The 17,540-nt window shown below is 48.5% G+C and overlaps 1 protein-coding gene across 9 annotated transcripts in view; it reads right to left on the reverse strand.

Annotated features, from left to right (window-relative positions):
* Nucleotides 1-17,540, reverse strand: part of PTPRK (protein tyrosine phosphatase receptor type K) — a 595,004-nt gene that overhangs the window by 315,921 nt on the left and 261,543 nt on the right. For all 9 annotated transcript variants that reach the window (XM_068167885.1, XM_068167878.1, XM_068167884.1 and 6 more), the window contains exon 6: nt 10,977-11,151. In XM_068167885.1, coding sequence (XP_068023986.1) covers nt 10,977-11,151 — 175 coding nt within the window. The remainder of the gene's footprint in view (nt 1-10,976; nt 11,152-17,540) is intronic.

Consider the following 17,540-nt stretch of genomic DNA (forward strand, 5'->3'; position numbering starts at 1 on the left):
CCTCCCTTCCTTCTTCCCTCCTTCCCTCCCTTCCTTCTTCCCTCCTTCCCTCCCTCCCTTCCTTCTTCCCTCCTTCCCTTCCTCCCTTCCTTCTTCCCTCCTTCCCTTCCTCCCTTCCTTCTTCTCTCCTTCCCTTCCTCCCTTCCTTCTTCCCTCCTTCCCTTCCTCCCTTCCTGTCACCTGCCAAGAGCTTCCTCTTTGCCTCTTTCTTCCCTTTGCACTGACTCCCATCAGCTCTAGAGGTACACAGCACTCTCACTACTCAAAGTGAGTAGCTTCAGAGTAATTCACAACTGCTTTATTTGCCTTTTGGATTCTCCCCTGCACTTACCTAATAACAACTGAAGAATCATACAATCATTTGGGTTGGAGAAGACCTTTAAGGTCTTTGAGTCCAACCATTCTTTAACTCTACCAAGGCTGGTGCTAAGCCATGTCCCTCAGCACCACAACATTGCCTCTTTGAAGGGAAGCTAATTCAGTTGAGCTTAGGGAAGTTTCATTCAGCAGGAATTCAGGTTGCATGCTGAGTTGGGTTTTCTCTCTTGGTTGTAAAGTGTTACCTGGCATCTTATGTCACAGAGCTGTGTTTGTGGGGGTTCAGCCACTAGGTGGTACCTGCTGTGGAACTGTCACTCGAAGAAATGAAACTGCTCAGGGGCTGGGATAGATCATAGCATCACAGAATCTTTTTGGTTGGTAAAGACCTTCAGGATCATTGAGTCCAACCATTCTCTAGCTCTGCCAAGGCTGGTGCTAAGCCATGTCCCTCAGCTCCATATCTCTGCCTCTTTGAAACACCTTCAGGGATGGGGATTCAAACACCTCCCTGGACAGCCTGTGCCAGGCTTTGACCTTTCAGTCAAGATCTTTCTACTAATGTCTGACTTAAACCTCCCCTGGTGCAACTGGAGGCCATTTGCTCTCATCCTGTCACTTGTTACTAGGAAGAAGAGACCAACTCCAGGCATGCTACAGCTTCCTTTCAGGCAGATGTAGAGAGTGACAAGGTCTCCCCTGGATTTGCCAGGGACATGAAGAAAATTCCCTACTGGAAGTATGAATCAAGAAGCAGCAAGGTCCCTTGCTTTGGCCCCAGCAGAGGAAAGCTGTTTGGTTTGGATGAAGAGATGACAAAAGTCACATTCACCTAGTACAACCATCGGAATTTGTTCCCATTTATGACTCAAATACAACTTACAACATCAGTAGATCCAAACACAGGGCAGAGCTGGGCCCAGATTATTAGCACACACACATCAACTGGTTCAGACATCCTGAGGGCCTTTCCCATTGTTTTTCTTTTGCCTTTAACACTAACCTACATTGATCCTGGGCTGCATCAAGAGGAGTGTGGCTAGCAGGGCGAGAGAGGGACTGGAGCACTGCCTTGTAAGGACAGCCTGAGAGTCCTGGGGCTGTTCAGCCTGGAGAAGAGAAGGCTGAGAGGGGATCTGATCCATAGTTACAAATATCTGGGCTTGGGTATCCAAAAGAAGGGGACCAGGCTCTTTGCAGTGGTGTCCCGGGATAGAACAAGGGGCAATGGACACAAACTGGAACACAGGAAGTTTCACCTCAATGTGAGAAGAGGTTTCCTTACTGTGAGGGTGCTGGAGCCCTGGAACAGGCTACCCAGAGAGGTTGTGGAGTCTCCTGCTCTGGAAACATTCAAGACCTGTCTGGATGCATTCCTGTGTGACCTGCCCTGGGAGGTGCTGCTCTAGCAGGGGGGTTGGACTCAGAGATCTCCAGAGGTCCCTTCCAAACCTTACCATTCTGTGATTCTTGTTCACTCTGACTTTACATATCACAGCTACTGTTTCTCCCAGCCTCTCCCTCAAGTCCCAGTGCAGACAACCCTGGAGACTCCATGAAATTACCTTCCCAGACACTGCCAATTTAGGGGCCATCAAGGGAAAACATCAACAGAGAGTTAATCATATGAACCTACTGAGAGAGAAAAAGTCAACCAACAGTAAGGACAGCACCAAGATTCCTGTAAAAGGAAGAGGAAAGGGAGACCTCCTTTGACACACACCCAAGAATGTCAGCAATGCCATAACCCCTGTGAAAACATCAATACAGGGCAGGCAGTGAGCTGGGAGCTGAAGATCAGCTCTAAGCAAAGGGGAGGGCACTACACCATTGACTGGAGCTGCTTTGGGTAAAATGGCATAACTGAGTCATCAATCCTGTAATAGTCAGGGGGTTTTCTTCCAAAAATTAATCAGAGTAACTGAGTTATCCCTTCCAGGGTCCCTACATGTGGAGCAGCCCTCCCAGGTAACTACAGCTATGGAAAGCTTAAAACCCCACTGAATGATATTCTTCTGTCAAAGAAGAATGACAGAGCCATAGAATGGTTTGGGTTGGAAGGAACCTTGAAGATCATCTAGTTCAAATCAATCCAATTTCCATGGGCAGGGAAACCTCCCACCAGCCCAGGTTGCTCAAGGCCTCATCCAGGCCTTGAACACCTCCAGGGACAGGGCAGCCACAACCTCCCTGGGCAACCTGTTCCAGTGTCTCCCCACCCTCATTGGAAAGAATTCCTTCCTAATCTCCAGTCTAAATGCTTCAATGTCATGTAAGGTATACAACAGGAAATGTCCATTGCCAAGACAAGCTTATGGACTGCCAGTCAGGAAAAGTATCAAAGGCTTCTACATTTATATTATGGAACCACCACCTGGATGGATGTGGAGCATGTAAGGATCTTGGTCACGTAGCTAAGCTTCCAGTCTTCCCTGAAACATAAGGAAAAGCTGCACTTTGAGGATTCTGGAGCAGGCTGCCCAGAAAGGTTGTGGAGTCTCCTTCTCTGGGGGTTTGCAGGACCCACCTGGATGTGATCCTGTGCAAGCTGATCTAAATGAACCTGCTCTATCAAGGGGGTGGACTTGATGGGATGGGAGAGGAGAGGGAGAGGGAGAGGGAGAGGGAGAGGGAGAGGGAGAGGGAGAGGGAGAGGGAGAGGGAGAGGGAGAGGGAGAGGGAGAGGGAGAGGGAGAGGGAGAGGGAGAGGGAGAGGGAGAGGGAGAGGGAGAGGGAGAGGGAGAGGGAGGGGGGAGAGGGAGGGGGAGAGGGAGAGGGAGAGGGAGAGGAGAAATTAACCAGGTTGGAAAAGACCTTTGATATCATCAAGTCCAACCTATCACCCAACACCACCTAATCAACTAAACCATGGCACTAAGTGCCCCATCCAGTCTCTTCCTAAACACCTCCAGTGATGGTGACTCCACCACATTCCCTGGGCAGCACATGCCAAGGGCCAATCTCTCTTTCTGGGAAGAATTTCTTCCTAACATCCAGCCTAAACCTCCCCTGGTGCAGCTTGAGACTGATCTCCAGAGGTCCCTTCCAACTCTGTGGTTCTGTGACTGTCTGTTGAGCTACTGGGTGCCAGCTTGTGCTCCTCACCCCTCACTCTCTACCAACTAGTGCTGCCAATAAAGTTTGGCCTCTACAAACCAAAGCCCTTAGCATTCCCCAACCCGATCTGGAAGCAATACTGAAGCCACGGGCGAGCAAACTGTGTTTCACGGAGGGCTTCCCTCCTCCCTAACCCCTCTCCCCCCCACACTTCCTCTGGCTGTGAAAACACACAGATCAATACTCTTCAGCATGAGAATTCTGCAGTGCAATTTTCATTTGCTACAAACAGCAACAAAAGGGCCCCAAGCATTGCCCTGTCACTTCCAGTTTAGGAGGAAACGCACTAATAAACTCTTCCCCCTGGGTCATCTTTGACAACGGGCAATACTATGCCAGCTCTTATTAAAGGCAATTCGTATCAGTGGCCCAAAAATTTCCTTTAAAATTATCATCTTTTGTAGCCATGCAGCAGGATGTCAGCTTTAAAGTGCCACTGAGATATAGGACCTGTCATTATGGTTAATTTTCAGTCCAGTTTTAACACCAGGCCAGCTGATCCCGAAGGGGATGCTTTTTTGGCTAACAAGATTTATTTAGTGGTTACCCAGACAAACAAGGAAATGTATTACAGTAGATTGCTTCTCAAACAGAACAGCCAGCAATAAATCCTGCTCTGAAGCATAAATCTTTGGTTTCTACCATGATGTCAAATAGATGAAAATGGTTTTTAGGAGATTAATCTTTTTCTTTTCCCTTTGTTTCTTTAATTATCTCTCTCTCTCTCTCTCTCTCTCTTTCTCTGTATATATCTATCTATCTCTATCTATCTATATCTATCTATCTATATCTTTATCTATCTCTAGATCTATATCTAGATCTATATCTATCTCCATATCTATCTCTATCTCCATCTCCATCTCCTTCTCCATCTCTCCCTCTCTCTCTCCATCTCCATCTCCATCTCCATCTCTCCCTCTCCATCTCTATCTCCATCTCCATCTAAATCTCCATCTCCATCTCCATCTCTCCCTCTCTCTCTCCATCTCCATCTCCATCTCTCCCTCTCCATCTCTATCTCCATCTCCATCTCCATCTCCATCTCTACGTCTATGTCTATCTCTATCTCTACCTCTATCTCCATCTCCATCTCTATCATCTCTCTCTACCATCTCTATCTCTATCTCTATCTCGATCATCTCCATCTCTATCATCTCTATCTCTATCTCCATCTCCATCTCCTTCTCCATCTCCATCTCCATCTCTCTCTCTCTCTCTCTCCATCTCCATCTCTATCTCCATCTCCATCTAAATCTCCATCTCCATCTCCATCACTATCTCCATCTCTCCATCTCCATCTCCATCTCTCTATCTCCATCTCCATCTCTATCTCTATTGGGGAGATTCAGGCTGGGCATGAGGAACACGTTCTTCACCATGAGAGTGGTGAAGCCCTGGAATGGATTGTCCAGGGAAATGGTTGAGGCCCCATCCCTGGAGGCCACAGTGTCACAGTATCACAGAATCACCAAGGTTGGAAGAGATCTCGAGGATCATCGAGTCCAACCTGTCGCCACTGACCTCATGACTAAACCATGGCACCAAGTGTCACGTCCAATCCCCTCTTGAACACCTCCAGGGAATCTCAGAGCACTTGCTGAGGTGCTCTGGAGGTGGGGAGATTCAGGCTGGAGGGGAGGAGGAAGTTCTTCCCCATGAGAGTGGTGAAGCCCTGGAATGGGTTGTCCAGGGAGGTGGTTGAGGCCCTGTCCCTGGAGGTGTTTAAGCCCAGGCTGGATGAGGCTCTGGGCAGGCTGATCTAGTGTGGGGTGTCCCTGCCCATGGCAGGGGGGTTGGAACTAGATGATGCTTGTAGTCCCTTCCAACCCTGACTGATACTATGATTTACAGATATATATATACTGTGATACTGTGATAGATACAGATACAGATATATAGATATGTATACATATATAGAATAGAATCACCAAATGGGTTGGGTTGGAAGGAATGTCCAAAGCTCATCTACTCCAACCCCTCTGCAGTCAGCAAGGACATCCTCCACTAGATCAGGTTGCTCAGAGCCTTACTGACCCTCACCTTGAATATCTCCATCCCTCACCTTGAATATCTCCTTGAACAAAGCCTCAACTACCTCCCTGGGCAACCTGTTCCAGTGTTGCACCACCCTCATGGGGAAGAACTTGTTGCTAACAGCCAATCTGGATCTCCTCTTCTTTACTTTCAAACCATTATCCCTTGCCCTATCACTGCAGACCGTTATAAACAGTCCCTCTGCAGCTTTCTTGTAGCCTCCTTCAGGTACTAGAAGGCTGCTATTAGGTCTCCCTGGAGCCTTCTCTTCTCCAGGATGAACAATCCCAGCTCCCTCAGCCTGTCCTCTTAGGAGACATGCTCTAGTCCTTTGATTATCTTCATGGCCCTCCTCTGGACCCACTTTTATCAGGTTCATGTTTTCTTCCTGTACTGAAGGCTCCAGAGCTGGATGCACTATATATATATATATATATATAAATTATACACACACATGTATCTATATCATCTCTATCTCTCTCTCCACCTCTATCTCACTCTCGCCCTCACACTCCCTCCCTATCTCTCTTTGTATCTCTGTATCTCTCTCTCCCCACCTCTATCTCACTCTCTCCCTCACACTCCCTTCCTATCTCTATCTCTTTGTCTCTGTACCTTTATCTCTCTCACCTCTGTCTCACTCTCTCTCTCACTCTCCCTCTCTCTCCATCTCAATCTCACTCTCTCCCTCTCTCCCTCCCTCTCCCTCCCCATATGTCTCTCTGTATCTCTCTTTCTTCACCTCTATCTCACTCTCTCCCTCTCTCTCTCTCTCTCCACCTCTATGTCACTCTCTCCCTCCCTCTTTCCCTGTATCTCTATCTCTCTCTTTCCACCTCTATCTCAATCTCTCCCTCACTCTCCCTCTCTCTCTCTCCACGTCCATCTCACTCTCTCCCTCACTTTCCCTCTCTCTCTCTCCACCTCTATCTCACTCTCTCCCTCACTTTCCCTCTCTCTCTTTCCACCTCCATCTCACTCTCTCCCTCACTCTCCTTCTCTCTCTCTCTCCACCTCTATGTCACTCTCTCCCTCACTCTCCCTCCCTATCTCTGTATCTCTGTATCTCTCTCCACCTCTATCTCACTCTCTCACTCTCTCCCTCACTCTCCTTCTCTCTCTCTCTCCACCTCTATGTCACTCTCCCTCACTCTCCCTCCCTATCTCTGTATCTCTATCTCTTTCTTCACCTCTATCTCACTCTCTCCCTCTCTATCTCTCTCTCCACCTCTATGTCACTCTCTCCCTCCCTCTTTCCCTGTATCTCTATCTCTCTCTTTCCACCTCTATCTCAATCTCTCCCTCACTCTCCCTCTCTCTCTCTCTCTCCACCTCCATCTCACTCTCTCCCTCACTTTCCCTCTCTCTCTCTCCACCTCTATCTCACTCTCGCCCTCACTCTCCCTCCCCATCTCTCTCTGTATCTCTGTATCTCTATCTCTCTCTCCACCTCTATCTCACTCTCTCCCTCACTCTCCCTCCCTATCTCTCTCTGTATCTCTGTATCTCTATGTCTCTCTCTCTCCACCTCTATGTCACTCTCTCCCTCACTCTCCCTCTTTCTCTGTATCTCTCTCTCTCCATCTCTATCTCACTCTCTCTACATATACTTAAAGAGTTAAAACTCTTGGGCTTCCAATTCAGTAAGCAGCCAGAAAGCAAAATTAACCTTAAAATACCAAACCTGCCTAGCATTTCTATCCATAGCTTAGGCATCAAGTTTTATGTTTAAAGCCATAAAGATGTTGTTCTCTGCTCAATGACCTCAGCCTCGCAGCAGGACAATATGCTGCCTTCCAAGAACAACCAACCAAAACAAGGAGACTCCAATGAAGTTTGATATTGTCACCTCCTTTTTTTTGGAGATAAATAGTGGTTTAAAGACCATTTTATTGCTCTATTATCCTAGAGGAAAAAATAGGCAAGCTTCATTTATTGGAAGAATCCATCAATTTGCCCTGCTTTGCTAGCACCAAAACAAGAAGTCTGTTCTCATGCTGTAAGAGGACTAATTTCATTTTATTAGGATGAAGGCCCAGCTAGCACCGTGCTAGACAAAAAGTAATCTAACAGAAGAAAATGAAGCTGTTAATATGTTGTCTAAATCCTCATATGGTCAGCAAGCTCATTTCTGTTGATGTTATAGAGAAGGCATAAAAACCCAGTTGACCTCAGTTGATTGGTCTCCCAGGGAGAAGACCTCTGCCAGCAAATGCCAGATACCAAATATCTCACACACAATCACAGAATCACCAAGCTTGGAAGAGACCTCAAAGAGCATCAAGTCCAACCTGTCACCACAGACCTGATGACTAAACCATGGCACCGAATAGAATAGAGTAGAGTAGAGTAGAGTAGAGTAGAGTAGAGTAGAGTAGAGTAGAGTAGAGTAGAGTAGAGTAGAGTAGAGGAATGGAATGGAATGGAATGGAATGGAATGGAATGGAATGGAATGGAATGGAATGGAATGGAATGGAATGGAATGGAATAGAATGGAATGGAATGGAATGGAATAGAATAGACCAGGTTGGAAGAGACCTTAAGATCATCGTGTCCAACCTATCAACCAATCCAACACCACCTAAACAACTAACCCATGGCACCAAGCACCCCATCAAGTCTCCTCCTGAACACCTCCAGTGATGGTGACTCCAGAGCCACGTCCAATCCCCTCTTGAACACCTCCAGGGAATCTCAGAGCACTTTCTATTTTCACAAGCTGAGGATGAACTTGATCTCCATGTACCAGCTTCAGACACAGTGGAGCTGACTCCCAGCTGCCAGCTGACCGAGTAAGCCGTTGCTGGACCAACAAGTCCAACAGCAAGTGACTTTTGGAAGAGAAACCTCACCTCCTACCTTGAGCACTGCAATCACAGAATGCTTTGGGACCTTCTAGATCATCTAGTTCCAATGCCCATGGCATGGGCAAAAACACCTCCAACCAGACCAGGCTGGAATGGGTTGTCCAGGGAGATGATTGGGGCCCTGTTCCTGGAGGTTTCACAGTTTCATAGTTTCATTCAGGGTTGGAAGGGACCACAAGGATCATCTAGTTCCAACCCCCCTGCCATGGGCAGGGACACCCCACACTAGATCAGCCTGCCCAGAGCCTCAGCCAGCCTGCTCTTAAATACCCCCAGGGACGGGGCCTCGACCACCTCCCTGGACAACCCATTCCAGGGTCTCACCACTCTCATGGGGAAGAACCTCTTCCTCACATCCAGCCTCAATCTCCCCACCTCCAGCTGCATTCCATTCCCCCTAGTCCTGTCACTACCTGAGATCCTGAGAAGTCCTTCCCCAGCCTTCCTGTAGCCCCCTTCAGATACTGGAAGGCCACAATTAGGTCACCTGGGAGCCTTCTCTTCTGCAGTTTAAGCCCAGGCTGGATGAGGCTCTGGCCAGCCTGCTCTAGTGTGGGGTGTCCCTGCCCATGGCAGGGGGGTTGGAACTAGATGATCCTTGTGGTCCTTTCCAACCCTGACTGATTCTATGCTACTATGATCAATGCCTGGTCAAACACCTCCCAGCAGAGAGGGGGCATCCACAGCCTCCCTGGGCAACCTGATCCAGTGTCACTGAAAAGAATTTCTTCCTCATCTCCAGTCTCACTCTCCCCTCTCCCAGCTCAAAGCCATAGTCCCTCATCCTGTCACTAGCAGCCCCTGTCAAAAGTCCATGTGAAACCTTGTAAAAGCCATGCCCTTTGCCAGCCAAGACTCCATGATTCCACCACACAAAACACATGAATAAAACAAACCCAAACCCCCAGCCCAGCACTGCCAGGCTCGAGCTATGGCTGCACTCCAGCAGGCAGCTGAATGAATGACAACACCAAAATGCATTTCAAGTGGAAAAAAGCAAGATCTTCTCCTTTTTCTTCCTACCACTTCAGAGGATGGAGATTGTCACAGAACATCTCCACAATGCTCTCAGTCCTTGAGGAGGTGAAAGTTTACAACTATTTTCGTACACCTGTCTCCTAGGGAACAGAACAATGTATTGTTTGCTGTTCTACCTGTCTGCTCAAGGTAACAGGTTTTAAAAGGGATGTTAACTAAGCACAAAGGAGCCTCTCCTGCCTGTAAAAGCAGTTAGGAAAAGTCAAGTCCCTTCAGCTCCACAAACAGCACCCACAAGGAAAGCAGACAGTCAGGTTAAACATGGTGCAGGATCAGGACTGTCACACAGACATTCTGGGGAAAGCAGCTGCAAGAAGTTTTGCAGAGCAGCCTTTATGCAGCGCTACAGGCTGGGATTGGAGTGGCTGGAGAGCAGCCAGGCAGCCTCTCCTCATCAGCCAGATGTCCCAGCCCCAGTGGGTTAGGAACTGGCTGGAGGGCTGTGCCCAGAGAGTGGTGGTGAATGGTGCCACATCCAGCTGGCAGGCAGGCACCAGTGGTGTGCCCCAGGGAGCAGTGCTGCGCCCCATCCTGTTCAATATCTTCACTGATGATCTGGATGAGGGGGTTGAGTCAGCCATTGGCAAATTTGCTGATGACACCAAGCTGGGAGCAGATGTTGGTCAGTTAGAGGGCTGAAGGGCTCTGCAGAGGGATCTTGCCAGGGTGGACAGATGGGCAGAGTCCAACAGGATGGCATTCAACAAGTCCAAGTGCCAGGTGCTACACTTTGGCCACAACAACCCCAGGCAGAGCTACAGGCTGGGGACAGAGGGGCTGAGAGCTGCCAAACACAAAGGTACCTGGGGGTGCTGATCGACAGCAGCTGAACATGAGCCAGCAGTGTGCCCAGGGGGCCAAGAAGGTCAATGGCATCCTGGCCTACATCAGGAATAGTGTGGCCAGCAGGAGCAGGGAAGTCATTGTGCCCTGTACTCAGCACTGGTTAGGCCACACCTTGATTCCTGTGTCCAGTTCTGGGCTCCTCAGGTCAAGAAGGACATTGAGAGACTTGAAGGTGTCCAGAGAAGGGCAAGGAGGCTGGGGAGGGGTCTGGAGCACAGCCCTGTGAGGAGAGGCTGAGGGAGCTGGGATTGTTTAGCCTGGAGAAGAGGAGGCTCAGGGGAGACCTTCTTGCTCTCTCCAACTCCCTGAAGGGAGGTTGTAGCCAGGTGGGGGTTGGTCTCTTCTCCCAGGCACCCAGCACCAGAACAAGAGGACACAGTCTCAAGATGTGCCAGGGGAGGTTTAGGCTGGAGGTGAGGAGAAAGTTCTTCCCAGCAAGAGAGATTGGCCACTGGAATGTGCTGCCCAGGGAGGTGGTGGAGTCCCTGCCCATGGAGGTGTTCAAGAGAGGACTGGATGTGGCACTTGCAGCCATGGTTTAGTTGTCAGGAGGTGTTAGGTAACAGATTGGACTTGATGATCTCTGAGGTCTTTTCCAACCCGGCTGATTCATTTCAGGACCATTTCAGAAGCTTCACAGGGCTGTCTAGCTTTGTATGATCATTTCAGATCAAGACACCTGCCAGCTAAACCAAAGGTGTAAGCAGAAAGCAGTGCTATGAAGAACATTTAACCAGAGAGCACTAAAACCCTTACCTCGAACAATCAGCTGAGCAAAATTGGAGACTCCGGAGCCTCGCTCTGACTGCGTCACGCAGCGGTACAAATCCTGGTCTGTCTTGGTCACTTCTTGCAGTTTAAAGGTAGCAGCAAATCTTCTGTGATTGATATTTTTGGTCTGAGCAACTGGAATATCTTCCCCATTTCTTCTCTGAAAAGAAGAGCAAGCATGGCAGAGTTACCTCCTGACAACACAGAAGACATTTCTCATGGTCATCGTACAAAGGAGAGGTAAAACAAACCCCGCATCTCACACGCATTCAGCCCACACTGCACCCCCATGGTAGAAAAGCTTAGTGCTGAGCTGTCACAAGAGACAAAATCAGCTCAGAATCAAGGTTAGGGGTGAAAAACACCATGAGGCTTTGGCACTGCCACCAAACATGCCCACGGCATACTCAGCAGGCACTGCTTCGTGGCTGGAAGCATCCTAGGAGAGCCCAGCAGCAGCAGCTCTACTCCTAGAAGAAATCAATCAATTTTAACCAGGATTCTAAGGGAGGCACTGGGTGCATTGTAGGAAACATTTAAACAAACAGAATCACAGAATCACCAAGGCTGGAAGAGATCTCAAAGATCATCGAGTCCAACCTGTCACCACAGACCTCATGACTAAACCATGGCACCAAGTGCCACATCCAATCCCCTCTTAACACCTCCAGGGATGGGGACTCCACCACCTCCCTGGGCAGCACATTCCAATGGCTAACAACTCTCTCTGAGAAGAACTTTCTCCTCACCTCCAGCCTAAACCTCCCCTGGCACAGCTGGAGACTGTGTCCTCTTGTTCTGCCGCTGGGTGCCTGGGAGAAGAGACCAACCCCTGCCTGGCTACAACCTCCCTTCAGGGAGTTGGAGAGAGCAAGAAGGTCTCCCCTGAGCTTCCTCTTCTCCAGGCTAAGCAACCCCAGCTCCCTCAGCCTCTCCTCACAGGGCTGTGCTCCAGACCCCTCCCCAGCCTCCTTGCCCTTCTCTGGACACCTTCAAGTCTCTCAATGTCCTTCTTAAACTGAGGGGCCCAGAACTGAACACAGGACTCAAGGTGTGGCCTAACCAGTGCAGAGTGCAGGGGCACAATGACTTCCCTGCTAACCTGGCATGCAGGCATTTCACAGGTTTTCAACAGCTCTTTTTTCCCCATCAGCCAGCCAATGTTTTCTTTCTAATGCCTCCTTTTCACTCTGTCCAAATTCGATGCCTTCTAAAGCTGCACCTTTGTTATACTAAGCACCATCTCTCTCCCTAAACCCAGCTGAAATGAAATTAGAAGGAAGAAAGCAAGAAAGAAGCTGCTAAAAGAGGAATAACTTTAACCTATAATCTCATTTAGAAGAAGGAGCTTAAAGAGTTGGGGGGGGGAAGCATAATCACAGCTACCACAAATCAGTGAACAATTGAATCTGTCTGGAGCTGTCGGGGAGGGTGACAGGTCAGCCAGGTAGGAACAGCTTGAGCTCTTTTGTGACCGTTTTCCCTCATTGCCATTCATATTAAGTGCCCACTGTTGATTTTAATTGAAAGCCAGGCCCCCCACCACAGGCTGGCATCAGAAACACTCCCAGAAGCAAGCACCAAGAGAAGAAAGGATGTCCCTGCTTACTCCCTCCAGAGTCCTGTGTTTTCCAGATCAAGAATAATGCTTCTGATCACCCAGGTTTGCTCAGCCCTTCAGAAAGACATCATCACTGCCTTCTAACTGCAGCTCCTGCTCTGCTCCACACCTAACAAAACATGACCTCTGTGGACATTTTTAGCTCTAATCAACCCCTTTGCTGAAGTCTTAAACTCCAAGCTCTCTGCCTCCCACAAGAAGTGCTGCTGCTGAGCCACAGAAGTTAATAACCTGAAAGCCTGTGGCACAGCACAAAGGACCAGGAAAAGGAGCTGAGTTAAAGCTGCACGTGTACATCAGCACTTCACAGCACTCCAGCACTTCATTTCAGATCTACCCTTCCTGATCTTTGCATGGCTCAGACACTCCCTAAAGAGTTTTGCAGTAGATGAGCCAGGTGATCAGCACTGCTTCAAACTCCCTGGCACAAGTATGTATTTAGTGCCCAGGCACTGGCACAGGCTGCCCAGGCAGGTGGTGGAGTCACCATCCCTGGAGGTGTTCAAGAAGCAGTGGCCATGGCACTCTGGGACAAGGTTTAGTGTCCATGGTGGTGATGATTGGGCTCAATGATCTTAGAGCTCTTTTCCAACTGAAACAATTCTATCAATCTATGATTTTTAACTAGTGATACACTTGAACAGATTGATTTTAGTTCCTGTCATCATTCTTCCAGCAGTCAAGTCCCCATCCCATGGTTCACTGCAAGTGAAGTAGCCAAAATAAACAGATCTGCTGCTATCTTCCTCTGGTGCTGGTTTGTACCCTGCCACAGAGACTGCTCTCACTGCCCTCCCACAGCCAAAGGGCAGTCAGGCTCCCCCACCAGCACTGGCCATGGAGTAGTTGAAAGGACCAAGCAGCAGATAATCATTGAATGGTCCAGGATGAAAAGGACCTCCAAAGGTCCTTCAGTCCAACCTTCCCACAGTCAGCAGGAACATCCTCCACTAGATCAGGCTGCCCAGAGCCTCGTTGAGCCTCACCCTGAGTATCTCCAGGGATGAGGCCTCAACCACCTCCCTGGGCAACCTGTTCCAGTGCTCCACCACCCTCACAGTGAAGAACTTCTTCCTGATTTAATAAACAGGAGCCATATTCTTACTTAAACCTTAGATGACAGCAGACTTGACAAGAAACCCATAATATGCAGCCATGCTTGCTCTGCTAGGAGAGGAAAAGCAAATATTAGAGTTTCCTCAAATGAAGGAATCCCTTCATTAAGTCCACTGCTTGAAAAGTGAATGCCAAACACTCAGCCTGCAGCAGAGCAGCACATCCAAGCTGGCTGTGCAAAATACCCTACCTTCCCCCAGCTCAGAACTTGCTTCTTTAAGCTTGTCTACACAGTTCTTGCTGAGAAACAAAGTGAGTTGGGCCCCAGCTTAAAACTGAAACACTAATGCACTTCCAAAGGAGTTAACCAAATCCTACAGTCACAGAATGGTGAGGGATGGAAGGGAACTCTGGAGATCACTGAGTCTAACCCCCACTCCCAAAGCAGGATCACCAAAGGCAGGTCACACAGTAACCCATCCTGATGGGTCCTGCAAGCCTCCAGAGAAGGAGACTCCACAACCTCTCTGGGCAGCCTGCTCCAGGGCTCCAGCACCCTCACAGGAAAATTCTTTCCCCTCATGTGGAGGTGGAACCTCCTGGTTTCCATTTTGTATCCATCATGTCAGTCATGCTGAGCCTTGAGGCATGCTTGAACAGCAGAGTGAAAGGTGTCAGTTGGTGAGAAAATGCTTCTTATATCCCTCACACCCAACAGTTTGTTGTCCAAAGCAAGAAAAGAAGCATTACATTAATCCTAGAATCACAGAATGGTCTGGGTTGGAAGGGACCTCCAAAGGTCACCCAGTCCAACCCCCTCTGCAGTCAGCCGGGACATGCTCAGCTACATCAGGTTGCCTGGAGCTGTGTTAAGCCTCACCCTGAATACCTCCAGGGATGGGGCCTCAAATACCATTAAACCCCCTTACTTCTTCTTAGAGTTCTACTCCAATGACAAACTCCAGCTCCAAAGGATGTTGTTCTCTCTTTACATCATCCTACCACATTATCTCACAAGGCTCTGAGTAGTTGTGCAAATTTCTCTGTTAGGATTTGTTTCTTGGGAATCCAACTGCACCATTTCATCTGCAAAGCCCATCTTCATGCTCAGTTTGGGAAAGATGTTGAGGAGTTGAAGGTGTCCAGAGAAGGGCAAGGAGGCTGGGGAGGGGTCTGGAGCACAGCCCTGTGAGGAGAGGCTGAGGGAGCTGGGCTTGCTTAGCCTGCAGAAGAGGAGGCTCAGGGGAGACCTTCTTGCTCTCTGCAACTCCCTGAAGGGAGGTTGTAGCCAGGTGGGGGTTGGTCTCTTCACCCAGGCAGCCAGCAGCAGAACAAGAGGACACAGTCTCAAGCTGTGCCAGGGGAGGTTTAGGTTGGAAGTGAGGAGAAAGTTCTTCCCAGAGAGAGTTGTTAGGCACTAGAATGTGCTGCCCAGGGAGGTGGTGGAGTCACCATCACTGGAGGTGTTTAGGAAGAAGCTGGATGGGGAGCTTGGTGCCATGGTTTAGTTGATTAGATGGTGCTGGGTGATAGGTTGGACTTGATGATCTCAAAGGTCTCTTCCAAATTGGTTAATTCTATTCTATTCTATTCTATTCTATTCTATTCTATTCTATTCTATTCTATTCTATTCTATTCTATTCTATTCTATTCTATTCTATTCCATTCCATTCCATTCCACTTCATCCCATCCCATCCCATCCTATTCTATTCTATTCTATTCTATTCTATTCTATTCTATTCTATTCTATTCTATTCTATTCTATTCTATTCTATTCTATTCTATTCTATTCTATTCTATTCTATTCTAATTCTTTCTATTCCATTCCATTCCATTCCATTCTATTCTATTCCATTCCATTCCATGCTATTTCTATTCTATCCTATTCACATCTTTTCCTGTCTATTACATGATGAAACAGCAGAGAGTCCTCCCTTGAAAAATGACTCCTGAAACACAATCCCCTGCCCTCATTCCAGTGGATATCTCTTGCACCAGTAAGCCATTAGCCAGTCAGAGTTCAGCTGCACTGCCACAATCCCTTAATTAAATTCTCCTTTTTAATGTCAGGGCATTACCACTGATTTTAAAGGAGAGGAAAGAAAGGCAGCAGTGCTCTCTGCTTATTAGACAGCTCCTGGTACATACTGCTTCAATTTATGTCCTGCTCACACTGAACAGAGCTTGAAAATGCTGCTCAATTAGGTTTTAAAAATTCAATTTACAATTAATGTGGAGTTATCCTAATAGGTAATGGCTGTGCCCTGTGCAAGCCTTGGCTCCTCCAGTCCCTGGCTGTCTGGTTTGATAACCCTGAATTGTTCATTTAGGAGAGGTCACCACCAGGCAGTCCCCCTCCTTGGGTGAAAATAACTCTGGGCTTCACAAAGAGCTACACTCTGTAAACACTTGATTAGAAGACACATAAGCATGTGGGGAAACAGCCTTAAATCTGGCATTTCAATTACTTAAGCATGTGGGAAAATGTCCTCAAACCTGGCATTTCCAGCATTTAAAACACTGACCTCGAGTAGGTCTCTCTGACTTCAAGGCTCTTTTTAATTGGATAGCAACATGGTTGCATGAATGTATTTTTAAGGCAGTTCATTGAGACCATCTCTGTTTCAACCCAAGTCAACAGTAAAGTCTGCACAGCTTCAACTAAACCCCAACCACAGGCAAATTAACAATCAGCCCTCAACTCCTCCTTCCTGCCTCGTGAAAGAAAGCAAGCATGGAAGACACATGAAATTACATTTCAATGCACATTCCACAGCCTGAAAGGAAGCAGAAGCAGCTAACCCCTGACATCTTATTTAACTGGCAGAACTCAGCACTGCTGAGGCCACTCCTTGAGTCCTGTGTCCAGTTCTGGGCCCCTCAGTTTCAGAAGGACATTGAGAGACTTGAAGGTGTCCAGAGAAGGGCAAGGAGGCTGGGGAGGGGTCTGGAGCACAGCCCTGTGAGGAGAGGCTGAGGGAGCTGGGGTTGCTTAGCCTGGAGAAGAGGAGGCTCAGGGGAGACCTTCTTGCTCTCTCCAACTCCCTGAAGGGAGGTTGTAGCCAGGCGGGGGTTGGTTTCTTGTCCCTGACAACCAGCACCAGAACAAGAGGACACAGTCTCAAGCTGTGCCAGGGGAGGTTTAGGCTGGAGGTGAGGAGAAAGTTCTTCCCAGCAAGAAAGATTGGCCACTGGAATGTGCTGCCCAGGGAGGTGGTGGAGTCCCCATCCCTGGAGGTGTTCAAGAGGGGGTTGGACATGGCACTTGGTGCCATGGTTTAATAGTTATGAGGTCTTGGGTGACAGGTTGGACTGGATGATCTTTGAGGTCTTGTCCAACCTTACTGATTCTATGACTCTATGATTTAGAGTCCTAGAATAATTTAGGTTGGACAAGACCTCAAAGATCATCCAGTCCAACCATCAGCCCTACTCTACCAAGTCCACCACTAAGCCATATCCCCCAAGCACCACATCTACACAGCTTTTAAACACCTCCAGGGATGGTGACTCCACAACCTCCCTGGGCAGCCTGTTCCAGTGCCTGAGAGCCCTTTCAAGTGCAATGATTTCTCCTGACCTCAGAATTGGTTTGCTGGGAAGAGACCTCTAAGATCATCACGTGAGGAGGAAGTTCTTCCCCATGAGAGTGGTGAAGCCCTGCAATGGGTTGTGCAGGGAGGTGGTTGAGGCCCTGTCCCTGGAGGTGTTTAAGCCCAGGCTGGATGAGGCTCTGGCCAGCCTGATGGAGTGTGAGGTGTCCCTGCCCATGGCAGGGGGGTTGGAACTAGATGATCCTTGTGGTCCCTTCCAACCCTGACTGATACTATGATAAGTCCAACCATTGAACGTGCAGCCTAAACCTCCACTG

Source organism: Melanerpes formicivorus, unplaced genomic scaffold (assembly GCF_026170545.1).
Source record: "Melanerpes formicivorus ecotype bairdi unplaced genomic scaffold, bMelFor1.0.p_v2 SCAF_124, whole genome shotgun sequence".
In the NCBI taxonomy this organism is placed as follows: Eukaryota; Metazoa; Chordata; class Aves; order Piciformes; family Picidae; genus Melanerpes; species Melanerpes formicivorus.